Raw genomic sequence first — 16,703 nt, forward strand, 5'->3', positions numbered from 1 at the left:
GGGGCAGGAGGCTGCGCCTCCAACAGGACAGCCAACCACTCTAAGGTAACAAGGGGAGCCTCACCCCGTCAGCCTGAGGGCCAGACAGCAACCCACAGGCTGAGGGCGAGAGGGTGGACCAGCGAACCCAGCACACAAGCAACGTCTGCGGGGGCCCCGAGCAGGCACGGTGGCCGCAGCAGGCCTCGCCCGCCCAGCCAGGGCAGTGTGAGTGCACACACGTGGCCGCCGACAGGCCCCGGAGAGGCTGACGGCAGGGCCGGGGGCTGGGGCCTGCCCTCTTAACATCCTGCACGGTTCCCTTTTTTACAACAATCAGTCTGGGCCTCAAAGAAGAATGAGCGTACTAAAACTATGTAACGATAAACATATCCCTTGACAACTTTTCCTGAATTAAATAGACAGGCGCTGTGCTGAGTACTGCAATCAGACACCCACCCCACGGAGGACAAAGCTGTGGGGAAGCCCAGCCATTAGAGAGATGACCTCAGAGCACCAGGGCACCATGACAAGAAAACACAGTTGGCCGGCGGGGTGGGCGTGGATTTACAGCCCTGAATTCAGACCGGGGGTTGCGGGGGGTGGGGGGCTTCTCCAAGGGAGTGAAAAGTAAGAGCAGCAGCAGCAGGGCTCCGTCCCAGCTCGCCACCACCTCTGCCCTGCCAGGGCCCACCGCCGTCTGCTCTGCAACCTCGGCCCTTCATGAAGCCGTGTGCAGGACACCCCCGCCCCCACCTCCGGAACAGCCTGCAAGGGGCGCAGGCAGGGGCAGGCAGGCGCACGCCGGGGCAGGGGGCGGGCTTGTCCGAGGCCGTCACGGCTCCCCTCCGCCAGCATCCCCATCAGAGGACAGATGCAGGGACAACCGTAACAGGCTCTCCAGCGCTGCCAAGGCAGAAACAAGCTGGGGCCCACTCCTGAGATCTATCAAGGAGAGAAAACTACACGGAGACAAAACACCAGTGACCCCAGGCGCCCCCGGCAGCGTCTCCTCCGTTTCCTCATGGCACCTGTGACCTGGAGCAGCTCACGGAAGGGACAGGAAAGGTCAGCAGTCGCACCTGCACCAGCAGCAACGCTCAGGCCCTGTTTCTAAAATGCATCCAGCCTTCAGCTGGTGGAGACAGGACTACAGTTCATCCATGTCTGGCTCCACAGAGATTCTCAGATGCTAATAATCAAAGACATGGAAATCCAAAGGCACCTACTTACATCTTCCGGGGAGGGGGGGAACCACAAGTATTTCCATCCGTAACAGGGAAGGCTACAGTGAAAGCAGAGTCCTCGACGTTTCCTAGCAGAGCACGGCAACTGGTAGCAAAAGCCACAGAGTCCTAGAACTGGTGATCATGTAACACTACCCCACAAACCCCTAGGGGCTTGTCCAAATACAATCATTCGATAGAAACAAGAAGGGGCTATGCGCCCCGTGTGTGTCCACACCAAGATGTGTGTGCATAAAATGAACCCTTAAAGGTGACTGAAAATGGATTAATCAAGCACTAAAAATCATAATCACAAAGACTAAAAAAGCATTCAACTTATTAACTGAGAACCACAAAATGGAAAATTAGTATTTTTGCTATGATCACACCTCTGCAAAAAATGCAGGCGGAGCAGAATCAACCAGGGACACTAGCCTGCAGCTACAGGCCGAGGGTGGGACCGCGTCCACCCTTCCCGAGAAGCAGCGCCTCTGCCGCGGCTCCTCACCTCCCCGGCCTCGGCCAGGCCGTCCTCCTTCTCCCGCAGCTTCCTGCCGGCCGCGTCCAGGCTCTGCTGGCACAGCCTGTGCCGCTCCAGCTGCTCCTTCATCTTCTCCTGCGCCTCCGCCTCCCGCTCCTGAAGCTGCCGAATGCGCGTCAGGAGCTCCTGGTTGCGGTCCACCTCGCGCTGCCAAGAAGGATGGGCCTGGTGAGGGGAGTCTGCGCAGGCAGGCCCCCAGCTCCACCCTCAGGACAGGTCTGAGACCCAGAGCAGAGCCACCAAGAGGCCGGTCGTCAAGTCCACAGCCGTCCCAGGGCTGGAGCCAGGACCCCCTCTGAGGTGAGCGCACGGCCCCGCAGCACACAGGCACGTCTCTCAGTGGCCCCCCGGCAGGGCATGTGGCACACACCATCCGTCACTGACCACTGCTCATGGGAGGGGATGGAGCACAGAAATCTCCCTCAGACTCCACCCTGGGAAGAAGCCTCTGAGCTTGGAACCCAGCAGCTTCCTGATTACACACAGGCTGCCATCACAATCAGCCAGCTGCCCCCAGAGAGCGGGTGGCCAGGCAGCGACAGGTGGCATGGACAGGAGCCCACAGATAGGAACACTTGACCCTGGGCCTCAGCTCCTACAAAGCTTCAGAGCCACCCTGCACTGGCTCCTGCCAGGCCATGTGGCTTGCCCTGAAAGGCAGACACAGAACTCAGACTCCTCACTCTAATGATCCCCAGAGGTCCAAAGGTTCCCGTGTCGCCACTGAGGTTACCCTTAGCCCGAGAAGGGGGCCACACAGTGGGAGCCAGACTCCCAGGGGCAAAGGGACCAAGTCCTGGTTACATGGAGCCCGACGCTCTGCTGACCTCTGCCCTCAGGAAGCTAAGCTGCAGAAGCTCCCACCCAGACGACAACGGGGAGACCCTGAAGCCAGGGGACCTGCCACAACGCAGGAGCCAGGGGCGGTGGCTGTTCAGGACCCGATCAGCACGTCACAGGGCAGGACGGGCACCGCTACTCAGGCTGCACCCCCGACAGTCCAGGCAGGTCCCCAGACCTTGGAAATGCCGCCAAGATTCAGGCAGAGCATTGGACCAGAAAGCCTCCGGCCCCGTGCTTCCCTGAGGGTGGGTGCTGGCCCCGTGCTTGCACTTACTGAAAACCCTGGCGAAGTACTGTTATCACAGCGAAGAAAGTGTGGAATTTATGCACTGAGTCAAACCTAGCGTCTCCTCTGGGTAACGGGGGTGTGGGTGGGGCAGGCCAAGGCCACCACAGGGCAGCCCCGAGACCTGGCGGCCAGGTCTGGGCTGGGCTTCAGGCTCCTATGCAAGCTGGTGACTCTCCTGCCAGCCTCAGGCCACCTGGCACTCCTGCCAGACCTGTATCCCAATTCTAGTAGAGAGGGCAGCCAGGCGTCCAGCGGAGAGCACCCACCAGCACCTCCGCAGGCACACAGGCTCGGCAGCCAGCCCCTCGTGTTGCCTTCTCTGGGGACCCAGGACACACCCGAGAGCCAACCCGCAGCCTCGGGGGGCCAGGAAGGCAGCGTGCCTGGGCTCCGGCTGGGGGGCTCTTACTTCCCACGACCGGCCAGGCCTAGAGCACACCCGCCTGAACCCACCTCGTAGTTCCTGGCACTGGTGCTGGCCGCCCGCTCCAGCTCCACACGAGCCCTCTTGTGACTCAGCTCCATCTGCATCTTCTCCCGCTCCACCTGGATGAGGTGAGACTTAGACCGGATCTGCTCTGCTCGCTCCTCCAACTGACCAGGTCCCATGCAAAGGAAAGACAGATCCTCAGCAGCTGTCTCACTCGAGTGAGGCGAGGGGCTCACTCGCCACTTCCTCACTGAGCCCCTGCTCCCCACAAGGCCCTCACTCAGCCCTGAGGACGGGGGAGCACCAGCCCCCAGGTGGGAGCCGGGAGCAGCAAGGAAGGGGGTAAGGGACAGGAGAGGGAGGCGCGTTCTCAGGTAGCGTGTGCCGTCTTCTGTGCTATTTAACAGACTACCACCCACGCAGCAGCTCGGGCCCATAAACGCCACCAGCTCCGTGGAGCAGACGGCTGGGCACACACGGCCGGCCTCCCGCCCAGGGAACACGATCCACAGGCTGCAGCCTGCTGAGTCGGCAGCTGTGCTCTCCCTGACTCGGGAGCCCCCTCCTGCTTCCTGTTGGCTGGCAGACCCAGAGGCTGTCCACACGCCCTGCCACGAGGGCCTTTCCACCCCAAAGCCAACAAGCGAGAATCTCACACACAGGGAACCCTTTTCCTGCCTGCCTCTCTGACTTCTGTTTGATCTCTGGACCCAGATTTAAAACATTCAGCTGATTGGGTCAGGCCCACCCAGGTACTCTCCCACCTTAAGGTCAGCTGCTTGGAGCTATTCAGTCTAACTGCAGAACACCATGGCCTCAACTCCTACTTAGCGTTTGATTCAGTGGGAGAGGCTGCCAGGGCCTGGCAGTTTGGGGCCCATCAGAAGTCCTCCTCTCACAGAATAAGGGGGGATGGAAGCTCTGAAGGGCCTCAGGAGACACAGCCAACAGCACCACAGGAGCACCGGTTGCCAGGGCCTTGTCTTCAGGTGGGCTGGAGCCCACCCATTCTAAGACTGGCAACACAGCATCTCCGGGGCACTTAACAGAAACACAGAATCTCAGGCCGCACTGCCAATACCAAATCAGAATCTTCCTTTTAAAGTATCTCCAGGTTCATATGCACGTTACAGTTCAAGAAGCACGTGTCTCACTCTAACCAGGGACACGTGGCCCATCTGGAGACACTGCTGGGCACCCCAAGGTGGGCGGCAGTCTGCGTCTGCTCCCGGCACCTGGGGGAGAGGCCACGGTGCTGCTAAACTTCCCACAAGGCAGAGGAAAGTCCTGCAAACAGAAAGTTACCCCAACGTGTCAGTCACGCCACAGGTGTGACATCCCGGGGGAGAGAAGACACCTTTCCCACCCTTCCCCAGCGTCCTTCGGGAGCTAAAGCCACCCTTTCTTTCCCCTGTGATGTAGTCTCTCATTTCAGTTCCCACCTGCTGACATTTGGGAGTTCCCTACGCAACCCTCCATGAAACTCAGTCTTCTTGTCTCACTCTGAGTCTGACGCTAAGGCCCAGCTTCTTCAGAGGATGGCGGGACCCTGGCCCCAGGTGTGAAGGTGCCACACAGGGGTCCCAGAGACACAGATCCGCTGGCCAGACCCTCCTGGAGCGGTGACAGGAAAAGTATTTGAAGGAGAGTCCTATTTTCGTGTTTAAGCCGACAGTGACACACAGCACAGAAGCAGGACTCTACAATGAGGCCGGGCAGGGACTGGCAGACGGGACCCTGCTCCATTTCCAGACTTCCGGACCTGCAGCTGCTCTGTTCCCCTCACCTGCCAGGTGGGCAGGAAGAGAGGGACCGCTGACAGACTCCTGAGACAGGACACGTCTGGGGTCAGGGCTCCCAGGCAGGTCCTGTGCCCCCTGGCTCTAATCAGCTCAAGCTGGCTACAGTTCTCGTTTACTGACCTCCCACCTGGGGAAGCCGTTCAGGTCAGAGCTGAGCGGGAACTGGGACCTTGGAAATCCCAGACTCTAGTTCCAACAGGCCAAAAGTTCCCAGAGAGCTGCATCAACAAAGTTATAACACTGTTTTAAACCACAGTTGCCAACTTCATATCCTGCCAGTGAGCAAAGACCAAGGGAAAAAAAAAAACTACAATCTATTTCCACCACTATTTCAAAAAAGGTGTTTTAACACCAAAAACAAATATAAATGACCTAATTTCAGAATAAAGAACAGTCCATGCCAAAAAGGAGCAGTGAGCAACTTAGCTCACCAACACACACAGAGTAAGTGATTCAACTGTCCAGCCAGTGAACGCATACACACACAAGCCTGTTGTGCCACACCAGACGTGGGCTCATCAGGGCTCCCAGAGCAACAGAAACTCCTGGCTCATCTGACACAGGGCCCCAGGGCAGGTCACCGGCAGAGAGGCGGCAGCAGCACGGCCAACGTGGACCGGAGAAGGGACTCAAGCAAAGCAGCCAGGGGTCGCCTGATGCAGCCCCTACGGAGGGGCAGGGGCCAGGCCAAGGCTCGACACCACACTCCCTCCCGGTGTGGACCCCACGACCCCTGCCCCAATGAGCACTGACCCCACGGCACACCAGAACTTCAAGTCCTTCAGGAGACCCGAGCCTTTACAGCCATGTGCAGTGAGCGCTGCCGAGCACTTGAAATAAAGTGAGATGAGACGATAACCAAAGCGAAAAGTGTGACCGAAGGCACACTGTGGCAGACCGAAGGCAAGCTGTGCAAATGGCCTCCCTAGCCTGAGACCATCTCCTGCCCAGGCTTCCCTCACTGCCCTGCCCTTCCTGCCCGGCTGACCAAGAACCTATCCTGAGAACACAGCCCTCCTATGTGTCACACCATCAAGGAAGCCAGCAGCTGGCTGCACCATTCCAGTGGCCACAGTCCCAGACAGTTTAGGCTTTTATTCCTCAATTAAATGAGCTGGCTTTCCAAGTGTAGCTCTAGTGTCTCTGAGCTCACAGTGTGAGTGCAATACTAAACACCAGGCCCACTCTGTGCTGCTGTTATCTCAGGCTTTTGAGTCAGGACATCTCAGGGCCAGACCATGACTTCTAGCTCTCCTCCAAAACTATGAATATCCATGTTGGAGATGCGAAAGATGGCCAGCCGGCCTCCAAGCGGAGAAAATGCTGACCTGCCTCAACTACACAGAACCTGGTCCAGTCCTACCTAAGGACAGGTGTCTGTCCCTAGAGGCCCCTACCCCAACACACATCGCTCATCTGAGCCATCTGGAACCTGATCCAGTCGCGCCTAAGGGCAGGCGTCTGCACCTGAAGGCCCCCACCCCAACACACGCCGCTCACCTGCATGCTCTGCTGGTACTGCGTCTGCAGAGAACCTTGAGCAGAGGTGGAAACATCCAGTCCAGATCCTCCCTCCACTCGCTGAGAAATGAAGTTGTTCAAAGACCTCAGGGTGGACAGGACGGTGGTGTTCTCCCCCAGGTCTTCCATGATTGCTTCCCTTCTGGAAGAAAACAAGGGAAGGGTCACAGGGAGCCTTCTGATGCGCCATTGCCGCTGCCAACTGCCCAGTCAGAGAGAACCTCTGGGCAGCCCCACTCCGCTACTGCTTTCTCAGAACCCTTAAAATATTCCAGCATCTGTAACCACATTCTTCGGAGTTAACTGAGAGCCTGTACCTCCAGTTTCTCAGAGAGGAAGTGGAGGCATAAAAAGACAATATGCCACCAGGCTGCTGACCATCAAAGTGCTGACCTGCAGACCAGCAGGACAGACAGATGGCTCCCGAGATGAGGTGTTCAGCAGTCAGGTGGCACACTGCCCACACACGCACCCACAAAAGGCCTGGCTTCCAGGAATCGGAAACAGAGCGCCCAGCAGCGACAGTGAGAATGACAACCACGCAGTGCTAATCACAGGTCAACGACGACATCTCTGTCACTTTCAGCCAGGTACCACGGAGGAAGGCGCCTGACATTTCGTAAGCACCAAGGCCTCTGGGGCCCATCTCCTCATCTGAAAACTGAGGGTCCCGCTTCTCAAGGCTGGGAGGATTACAGGGCCCAAGAGAAGGCTCCAAACGCAGATGGCGCAGCTACTGCCACAGAGTTAAACTGTCACTCTGCTTTAAGTTCACATACGGCATCGCAATCCTCAGAATGGGCAGATGAATCAGGTCTTCTTGAATATTATCTTCGGGGTGAGGCTTCCAGTTACAGAACTGAGATGGGAACGTGGGTCTGTCTGGCTCTAAGGTCGACCGTGCTCCACAGGCCAAGGTTGAAGGCCGAGGACAAGCAGCAGGGAAGAACCCGCATCCCCACAGGGGTGCTAATCCCAGCCTTGCACCAGGCAGCCTACCAGTCAGAAAGGGGGGAAGTGTCCCAGCACACTGAACAGCCAAAAGGGGTGGATTCCTCCAGGTGCATACCGTGTTCCTCTGAGGCAAGCAGCCAGCTCTCACTGATGACCCCTAAGTATCAGATGGAAAACACCTGCCCTCAAGCTGCTCCCCACCTCCAAAAAAGTGAAGAATCTTGGTTTGATTCTGAATTTCCCATTTAACAAGAACCTTGACCTTGTGCACTGGGATTCCCTGGTGGCTCAGAGATAAAGAACCCACCTGCCATTGCAGCAGACCCGAATTTGACCCCTGGGTGAGGAAGATCCCCTGGTGGAGGGAATAGCAACCCACTCCAGTATTCTTGCATGGGAAATCCCATGGACAGAGGAGCCTGGTGGGCTCTAGTCCATGGAGTCGCAGAGTCAGACGTGACTTAGAAACTAAACAACTGGTCTTGTGCACGCAGAGCCCTTGTTTTCTGGAGGCTGTCCTTTCCACTCTTGCACAACACAGCTGTTCTCTCTACCTCTCCTTCAGACAAATGGAAAATGAACTGGCAGAGAGACCAGGGAAAAGCACTCGAGTGCTGTGAGCCTGGCAGAGAGACAGGGCCCACGTGGAGCCAGGCGGCAGCACTCTGCTCCAGAAGGCAAATCACTCTGTTTGACCGGGGCCATAATACTTTCCCGGAGTTGGTGATGGACAGCGAGGCCTGGCGTGCTGCAGTCCATGGGTTGCAAAGAGTCAGACACAACTGAGCGACTGAACTGAACTAATACTTTTCGTCCCGTGATGGGAAATTTAGCCAATACACCCTCTTCTCAAGACAGCATCCCCTGTAAGAGCTGATGCACCTTATACGCAAGAATGAAAAGAACACACGCATTTTCACCTGCCTGGAACTAAGCCGCTCCATAAGGCAAGGGAAAAGGTGGCAGCTCAAATGCCATCCTCTGTATCCAGGAGCCTCACCACTGGATGTCAGCTGCTCTGGATGGAACCCTGAGCTGGAGTGCAGAGCACTCTGACTCTCTAGTGCCCTCCACGTCCTGAGGGAACCCACAGACATTACAAGGATCCTCAGCACCCGCAGCACCACTTCACAGCGCCCCGGGGCACTTTCGCTGGTCTGCTGCGTTTACCGCTCCTCCACCTGCTTTCTCCCAACTGACACGAGAGAGGAAATCCTAGTGCCCGCCCCACTGCCTGCCAGGAGTGCGACTCTGGGCAAGGCGCTTCCCATCTTCCCACCGGGCTCCCCAGGTGGGAAATGAAGTAGTGGCACCCCACGCTGGCCGCTCAGGTGCAGAGGCGAGGGCGACAGTGCGGTCAACCTGCGAGGAACCGAGGAAGAGCCCTTCTGTCTCGGGCCGGGGGGCGGGGGGGCTCGCTGAAGCCCCTCTCCTCCGAGGCCGCCTCCGCCCCGGCCGTTTCCGGCTCCTCTCGGAGAGGAAGTCTTGGGGGGCCCCGCACTGGACGCCCAGGCTCACAGAACAGAGCACGAAGCGCAGAGGCGGCCCGGGCGGACACAGCGGGTGCGCCGGTAAAAGCCCGGCGGCCCGGGTCTCAGAGAAGGAAGCGGGCACGCCGAGGGGCGCCGGCTCACAGCCCCCGGAGGAGGCCCGGCGGGCGGCCCCAGCCTCTTCCCTGCCCGACTCCCGCCGGCTCTGCTGGGTACCCGCCCCCGGCTCAGCCAGGCCCCCGCCCGGGACCCTGGCCGATCACCTCAGCGCCTCAGCCCGCTTGCAGCCGTCGCCGCCGCGGCTCAGATCTCCCTCTATTACCGAGCCCGCGTATCGCGAGACGTGCGCTCGCGCTCTCGCGAGATCTGGGCGGGACTGGCCAATGAAACTGCGGGTCGGCGCACTGACAGGGGCTGCGTCTCCGTCCCACGCCCGGGATGCCGCGGCTCGGAGAACGCTCAGAGCCAAAGGCCGGCCCGCGGGACTCCCTTGGTGCCCCTGCCCGCCGCAGGCCAAGCTTCCACTGGACGGCTGTCTCGCACTGTTTTCCGTGGACCAGCACCGCCCAACGGTGGCCTCCTGGGGCCAAACTTCCTTGCAGTCCTGACTAGTCCGCAGCTTTTGCCACTACGGTGTTTGCTTGAATTAATGAATGCGTTTTTACTTTTCTCTAAAAAAAAGAAAAACAGGAAATACTATGCGACTAAGCTATCCTCCTAGCGCCCTGAGAGCTGTTGGGGTGCGGAGCCGTCGTCTGGGTCCCGTTCTCCAGGGAGCAAGGGCGGGGCGCGGTCAGCCCACAACCAGCAGGCCCTTCCTGCAATCTCTGCAGCCTGCGTCTACTAACGGGTCTCTCAAGTCCCTTCTTCCTCCTCCACAAACCCGGCGAAGCGCCGGAGGGTCTGCACCGAACTTCCAGAGAGTAAACCATGAATTTGTGTCGCCAGAGGAAAAAGGATGCAGAGGCAAAGAATGTGGTGGTGGAGGTAGGACACGGGGCAGTGAAAATAAGATAAAAAAAATTTTATAAGGCCGGCCTGCAGACTACTTTGGGAATCTGGACTACCCTTAGACCCCATTTCTTCCCCCAGCCATCCTTGGGATGTGTGAACTAAAAATGCTGCCTGCCCTATCAGTAAATAAAGAATGCTGCAGCCATCAGCCACTCATGAGGATGAGCTCAGGGTGAAAACAGGTCAGTTGCTCAGTCGTCTCACTCTGACCCCACGGCTGTAGTGGGCCATGTTCCTCTGTCCATGGGATTCTCCAGGCAAGAATATTGGAGTGAGTAGCCATCCCCTTCTCCAGGGAATCTTCCCAACCCAGGGACTGAACATGGGTCTCCTGCATGGCAGGCAGATTCTTTATGGACTGAACCACCAGGGAAGCCCCAAAATGTAATGCCAGCCACGAAATCATCAGACTCTGCAGCTGCCGCCACCCCACCTCCAACCCTGACAGTGAACCCTGAGGAGACTCAGGGTGAGAAAGCACAGGACACTGGGCCCAGGTAGCTGAGGTCGCATCAAAGGAACAATTTCAGTGAGCCTAAGACTCCTGCATCTTTCCACACATAGCAAAGCACTGAATTCTTGGAGACATCTAGTCTTTTGTTTATTAACCATAAATCTTTTGATGTTCCAAGTACCTGGTTTTGTTCCGAAAATTCCTATATACTCCAGCTCTTCCTCTACCTCTTCAGGGCAGTCCCTCAGAGTTACCTGAGATACTATGTCCCAGGCTTAAGTCCCCAGTTTTATCTGCCAAATAAAAATATCTCCCAGGTTTTTAGGTTGTGTGTTTGTTTTCAATAGGCAAGATTTAATTATCATTACAGTCAATACACTCGTAAGGGATGACCACTCCTCCAGAAAATGGTTTCAAAGAAATCAATTTTTTTTTAAAGTATGGAAATTCCAGAAAATATTACACCCTATGCTGTTTTATAACCTTGAGTTCCTGGAAGAGAGTAAAAGGAAATAAACACACCATGTGTCTGCTTGCTTTGGTTATTACCTTTAAGTCTCTGGAGCCTGGCGTGTTATAGAAACATTTCTAGTTTCACACTGTCTGCCCCCCTTCCATAATTCATACCAAATGTCTTCCCTAAGGAGCTCTCACTGCTTGAAGTATTTCCAGATCATTCACCACAGAGATGGAAACAAATCCCCAGACTGAAGGTTCAGATTTTTCTACATTACACTGTATACACAAAATAACACCTGGAAACCTGGGGTCGTTTTGCGGTGACGGTGGAAGCCAGTTCCTCTGTAACATACTAACCATGGTGAGAAAATTCCATAGAGGTGTCTGTGTGTTTCTCTGCCTCAGTGTTTTTATGCATCCCAGTCTTTTCATCCTTTTATCTTTGTCTCTTTCTCATGGTAACTCCTCTTCACAAATCATATTATAGCGATCATTTTTTTAAATCATATATAGTCATATATCGTCAACAATGAATATAGTTTTGTCTTAAAAAAAGGTGCCCCATCTGTCCTGCCTGCTGCATCCTAGATCCAGCTCATATCTCCCTGGCCACACTTCAGGACAGAGCTCAAGCTACATCTGCAATGAAGAGCCAGAAACAGCAGAACACGCGCTCAGTCCTTCACAGACCTCCTGGCTTCCCTCGGTACTGTGTGGCCAGGAGGTACACCTCTGATGATTCTTTCCTGCTGGCCTCGGGCTTTACAGTCCTTGTGTTCTGGAATTCCTGAGTCAGTCTCTTCTGTAACCGCTGGCTCTGACTTCCAGCCCAGGTTTTACAAAGGAATGTCCCCCTAGGGTGCAGGACATCTGGAACCATGTCCAGAAGGGACAAGCACAAGCTAATGAGCCTGTCATGGTCGAGGCTGCGGATCCCCGTGGCGTTGGGTGCCATGTCACTCAGGATCACATCTGCTCTCCCACCAGGAAGCAGCTCTTGGATTTTCCGGAAGGTTCTAGGGTCAGTCACATCAGCAGGGCATAGAAACGTTGCTCCTTCCAGGGGGAATATGTGAAGAAGATCTACCCCAAGCACAAAGCCAACAGGAGCACTGGGGTCTAAGGAAGAAATGGTGAGGGTACTTACTCACTGACACCCCAAATCATCCCACAAAGTAAATGCAACAAAATAATAAAACAGATAAAGGGGACTTTTCTAGCGGTCCAGTGGTTAAGTGCGTGCTTCAAATGCAGGGGGCACAGATTCGATCCCTAGTTGGGGAATAAAATCCCGCACAGCACAGACAAAAGAAAAAAAAAAAAGTATATATATATGTAAAAGTCAGGACCGAAAAAAGAACTAATGTGCAAAAATGGGGACACAGTTTTCCTCCTAGAAAAACATGTGGCGGGCGGGGAGTGGTGGTCTTCCCTCTACATCTGAGGAAACTGAGGCTGGGAGGGACAGGCAGACCTGGGGCCACACCCTGGCCTTGACGCTCCACCTCTGACTCCATTTCACTCCCTGAGCCTTGCTCACTGTTAAAAGGGTTCTTATCTCTGAGGAGTCTTTGATAAACTAAAACAGAGAACACATTATATAAAGTGCCTCTGGATTAAATCAACAAATCCATTCTGCAGTTTAATCCAGTTTCTTTCAACGTAGAAACTATTAGAAACAAGCCAAGAAACAGGGCAAGTGGACAGCTGCTAAATAAGGTAAAAAAGTGATACCTGCCCATGTCTGAGTGATACCAGCTGTGAAACAAAAAGATGTCAGTTTCACTTCACCTGAAAGGGGATTTCCTGCCTGCAAGGCTGCTGCCCTGGCCTCCACCTCCCACAGCCCCTCCCAGCACCACTCCCTACACACCAGGGTGGATCCACGAAGGAACAGTCACAGACTCAGAGCTCGCTCTGCTTAGTAAAAAGGCTGCTCTGCAGGTGAGGGGCAGGTATTTGATCTTTATCTGAAGATGAGAAGTCCAGCTATTCTGCAGGGTGCCTCGTTTTTCAAAGGCGGAAACTCTCTGCTTTCAGCCCTGAAGAGTGGGACAGCTTTCCTCCCACTTTGCGCACTGGTGCTCGTTCCTTTAACGTCCCATGTACTGTGGCCCCGGGAAGTGCCTTCTAAAAGCAAATGGCTTTGGTTGCATTTTTGCAACTTCTTTTGGGAGTAAAAGAACCCAAGCCATTTTATGTACAGTCTCTGCTTCTCCCACCTCTTCCTACAGGTTAAAAACTTAGCTGTTTTCCTGCTTCTCCTGAAGAGCAATTAGGGGGACTGCTGCTGCTGCTGCTGCTAAGTCGATTCAGTCGTGTCCGACTCTGTGTGACCCCACAGACAGCAGCCCACCAGGCTCCCCTGTCCCTGGGATTCTCCAGGCAAGAACACTGGAGTGGGTTGCCATTTCCTTCTCCAATGCATGAAAGTGAAAAGGGAAAGTGAAGTCGCTCCGTCGTGTCCAACTCCTAGCGACCCCATGGACTGCAGCCTACCAGGCTCCTCCGTCCATGGGATTTTCCAGGCAAGAGTACTGGAGTTGGGTGCCATTAAAGAACCTCTAAAATCAGTCGTTAGGAAGTCTGTGGATAGACTCAGTGGCGGGAAAATGAACTGAAGTTTTTGACACAGATTCATTCACTTGAAGGATAAACATTTACTGAGCTTGTAAGACATGTTTTTAAACTATTCTAAACCCCCTTGAGGCATCCTACCCAGATTAAAGAGACTGATGACAAAACCCAGGGAGTGGCATGCCTGGTTCAGCAGGTCACTAAAACTCCTGTAGATCTCAATTTTCTCATCAGGAAGATGGGCACACACACCATTCTAAGGTGTATGGGAGAGATCTCTGTGACCTGCCAGAGCAGGTGGTACCCTCAGAAGTTACAGTAGGAAATGCAAGTAACAATCCTTACCGGATTGTTACCTTAGCACTGCTCACCTACAAAACTCAAAGGCAATCTTGATGCCCATGATGAGGAAATTGGCTAAATACCAACAGTATAACCATTATCTGGGATAGTATGCAGCTGTTTAAATGGATGGCGTCATTTTCTACCTTGTATGGGTAGTCGGTTGATCTATTAGTCAGAGGCAACTTTTTTATATCTATGATCTTAGTTAAAATCCCCAGACACATAAGAGATAAGCACTAAGTCCCTTGAGTTGGGCCAAAGTGGAGCGTCCAGAGCCACCAGGGCTCCCTGGGCAGCCCCAGGAGCAACTCCAGGAAACCCCAGGTTGATTCAGCTGTCCTGCCAAGGGAGGATGTCAAGGGAGGAAATCACAGAGCAATTTCTTTGCTGAGGAAAGAAACCTGACTTACAGACGGCCGTCTGAGCTCATTGCTGAGGCCACGCATCAGCAGCACAGGCCCAGGACACAGGCCATGTCGGCCTAGGCGCTTCTGTGGTGTGGTCGCAGGCGACTTTCACCTTCACTCCCCCTTCCCACCTCCCTCTTCATTTTGAAAATGTCTGTGTTGGGTTTGCATCACTCCTACTAAACAAGCACGCAGAATTGCGTGCTTTCACAGAGCGCCTGCACTGCTCTGTGTGCCCTGAAGGGCGGCTGGCCTGCGTCTAGACCACAGTGGTCGGGAGGCCCCACCTGTGCCTGCAGCGTTGACTCTCTGCACGGCCACCTGGCTCCACGCGCCAGGGGCGGCCCCACAGTCTAACACCCGGAGGCCAGGCCGTAGGATCTGGTGCCTCTCGTTCATTTCCAGGAGCTTGAATGCGCTTCGACATCGGTAACTTTCCACCTTCGCAGCTTTCACAAACGGGTCCCTCAAGTGCCGCGTCAGCCACAGGTGCTCAGCGCCAGTCCGGCTCTTGTAGCAACTCCCAGTGGTGTGGAACCTTTGACGTTGAAGGGAAGCCCACACCAGTTTCAAGGACCTGGTGAGGAAAAAGGAGCAAGCAGGTTGGCATCACGTAGGCCAGTGGGGCCCCAGGTTCAACCTGCACATTTTTAGAGATGGGTCACTATGGCCCAAGTGGGAGAGGCAGCTTGACAAGGCTGCAGCCGGAAAGGTGTTAAGGCTGAACCACATCCCCCGAGTCTGCATGTGCGCTCAGTCACATCCAACTCTTTGAGACCCCGTGGACTGTAGCCCGCCAGTCTCCTCTGTCCATGGAATTTTCCAGGCAGGAATACTGGAGTGGGTTGCCATTTCCTTCTCCAGGGCATCTTCCCGACCCAGGGATTGAACTCGCATTTCTTATGTCTCCTGCACTGGCAGGCAGGTTCTTTAACCCCTACCTTAAATGGTAAATGGGTGGGCTCTATCCAATATTGCTGCTGCTGCTAAGTCGCTTCAGTCATGTCTGACTCTCTGCGACCCCAGAGACGGCAGCCCACCAGGCTCCCCCGTCCCTGGGATTCTCCAGGCAAGAACATTGGAGTGGGTTGCCATTTCCTTCTCCAATGCATGAAAGTGAAAAGGGAAAGTGAAGTCGCTCAGTCGTGTCCAACTCCTAGCGACCCCATGGACTGCAGCCTACCAGGCTCCTCCGTCCATGGGATTTTCCAGGCGAGAGGACTGGAGTGGGGTGCCACTGCCTTCTCCAATCCAATACTGGTGTCTTTATAAGAAGCAATCAAGACACAGACACACACAGGACAAAGACCACAGGAAGACACAGGGAGAACACGGCGTCTGTAAGTCAAGGAGAGAGGCTTCAGAGACTAATCCTGCTGACAGCTTGATTTCCGTTTTCCAGATTGCAGACACTGAGCCAGTAAATCTCTGCTCTCTTGGCCGCCCATCCTGGGGTGCTTGGTTACAGGAGCCCAAGCAAACTAACCCAGCAGGCCTCTCCTCTGTGGTCAAAAGATGCTTTTCTCTCCTGAAGTTATCTTCAGAAGACAATCTCAAAGGGTAATGATAGTCACTTTGTGCCAACCAAAGTTTTCCCAATACTGGTTGAAAATACTGATAAGTTTCATGAAAGGAACATTCTTTCTCACAGGATACAAATTTTCATTGGGCTTTATTTAAGAGATTAAAAACACACACACAAGGACAGGTCCTTCGCCTTACCTCCACCGCTTTGGCAGGCAGCACAGGGTCTGACCAACCTGTCACATTTCTTGATAAAATTGAACTTACCTTGTGTATAACTGAGAAGGGCAATTTTCAAGCCTCTTTGGAAAGTGGGGCTTTTGAGTTTATTGAGTGCCATGGGTTATCTCTTTAACTCTCAGAACAACCCTACAAAGTATCTACATTCTTCTGACAAAAAGAAAACAAAAAACTATTATTAGCCCCATGGCTCCCAGGCAAAGTTCCCGCAGCACGAAAACATGTTGACGAGGATCCGGAGACAATACTTTGGAAGTGCTGCCTTGAAAAGGCGTAAGGAGCCTAGAAAGCGGGCACAGTGTCCTGGGCGCCGACTTAACTGCAGCGGTCAGCGCAGGGGTGGAGAGTGGAGCCGCACACCCCGCGTCCGCCTGCTGTGGGCGGCTGACCGCCAGCCCCAGCCCACGGCCAGGGTCCAGCCACACGGGGCGCTCGTGTCCTGACAGCGGCTTCAGGCCAGCGGTGCTCTGCAGCCGACACGCCTCCACCAGCAGCGCCCCTCCTGCCCCTAAAGGCCTGTCCAGCCGCCCGCCCGCCGCCGCTCCTCCGGAGCCTCGGCCGGTCCGAGCACGGACGGTCCGCTCCAGTCACCTCGCCGGGGCTGCTCC

The 16,703-nt window shown here is 55.0% G+C and overlaps 2 protein-coding genes across 3 annotated transcripts in view; both read right to left on the reverse strand.

Annotated features, from left to right (window-relative positions):
• Positions 1-10,364, reverse strand: part of MAD1L1 (MAD1 mitotic arrest deficient-like 1 (yeast)) — a 19,742-nt gene extending 9,378 nt beyond the window's left edge. For both annotated transcript variants that reach the window (XM_010832654.1, XM_010832655.1), the window contains exons 1-4: positions 9,339-10,364; positions 6,611-6,773; positions 3,332-3,472; positions 1,714-1,893 (exon numbers count right to left, since the gene is read on the reverse strand). In XM_010832654.1, the coding sequence (XP_010830956.1) occupies positions 1,714-1,893; positions 3,332-3,472; positions 6,611-6,760 (471 nt within the window). In that variant the 5' untranslated portion in view covers positions 6,761-6,773; positions 9,339-10,364. The remainder of the gene's footprint in view (positions 1-1,713; positions 1,894-3,331; positions 3,473-6,610; positions 6,774-9,338) is intronic.
• A 497-nt stretch (positions 10,365-10,861) lies between these two features.
• Positions 10,862-16,703, reverse strand: part of FTSJ2 (FtsJ RNA methyltransferase homolog 2 (E. coli)) — a 6,048-nt gene continuing 206 nt past the window's right edge. Inside the window, exons 2-3 of the mRNA XM_010832657.1 lie at positions 14,619-14,908; positions 10,862-12,121 (exon numbers count right to left, since the gene is read on the reverse strand). Coding sequence (XP_010830959.1) covers positions 11,685-12,121; positions 14,619-14,908 — 727 coding nt within the window. The 3' untranslated portion in view covers positions 10,862-11,684. The remainder of the gene's footprint in view (positions 12,122-14,618; positions 14,909-16,703) is intronic.

Source organism: Bison bison, unplaced genomic scaffold (genome assembly GCF_000754665.1).
Source record: "Bison bison bison isolate TAMUID 2011002044 unplaced genomic scaffold, Bison_UMD1.0 scf7180017862013, whole genome shotgun sequence".
NCBI lineage: Eukaryota > Metazoa > Chordata > Mammalia > Artiodactyla > Bovidae > Bison > Bison bison.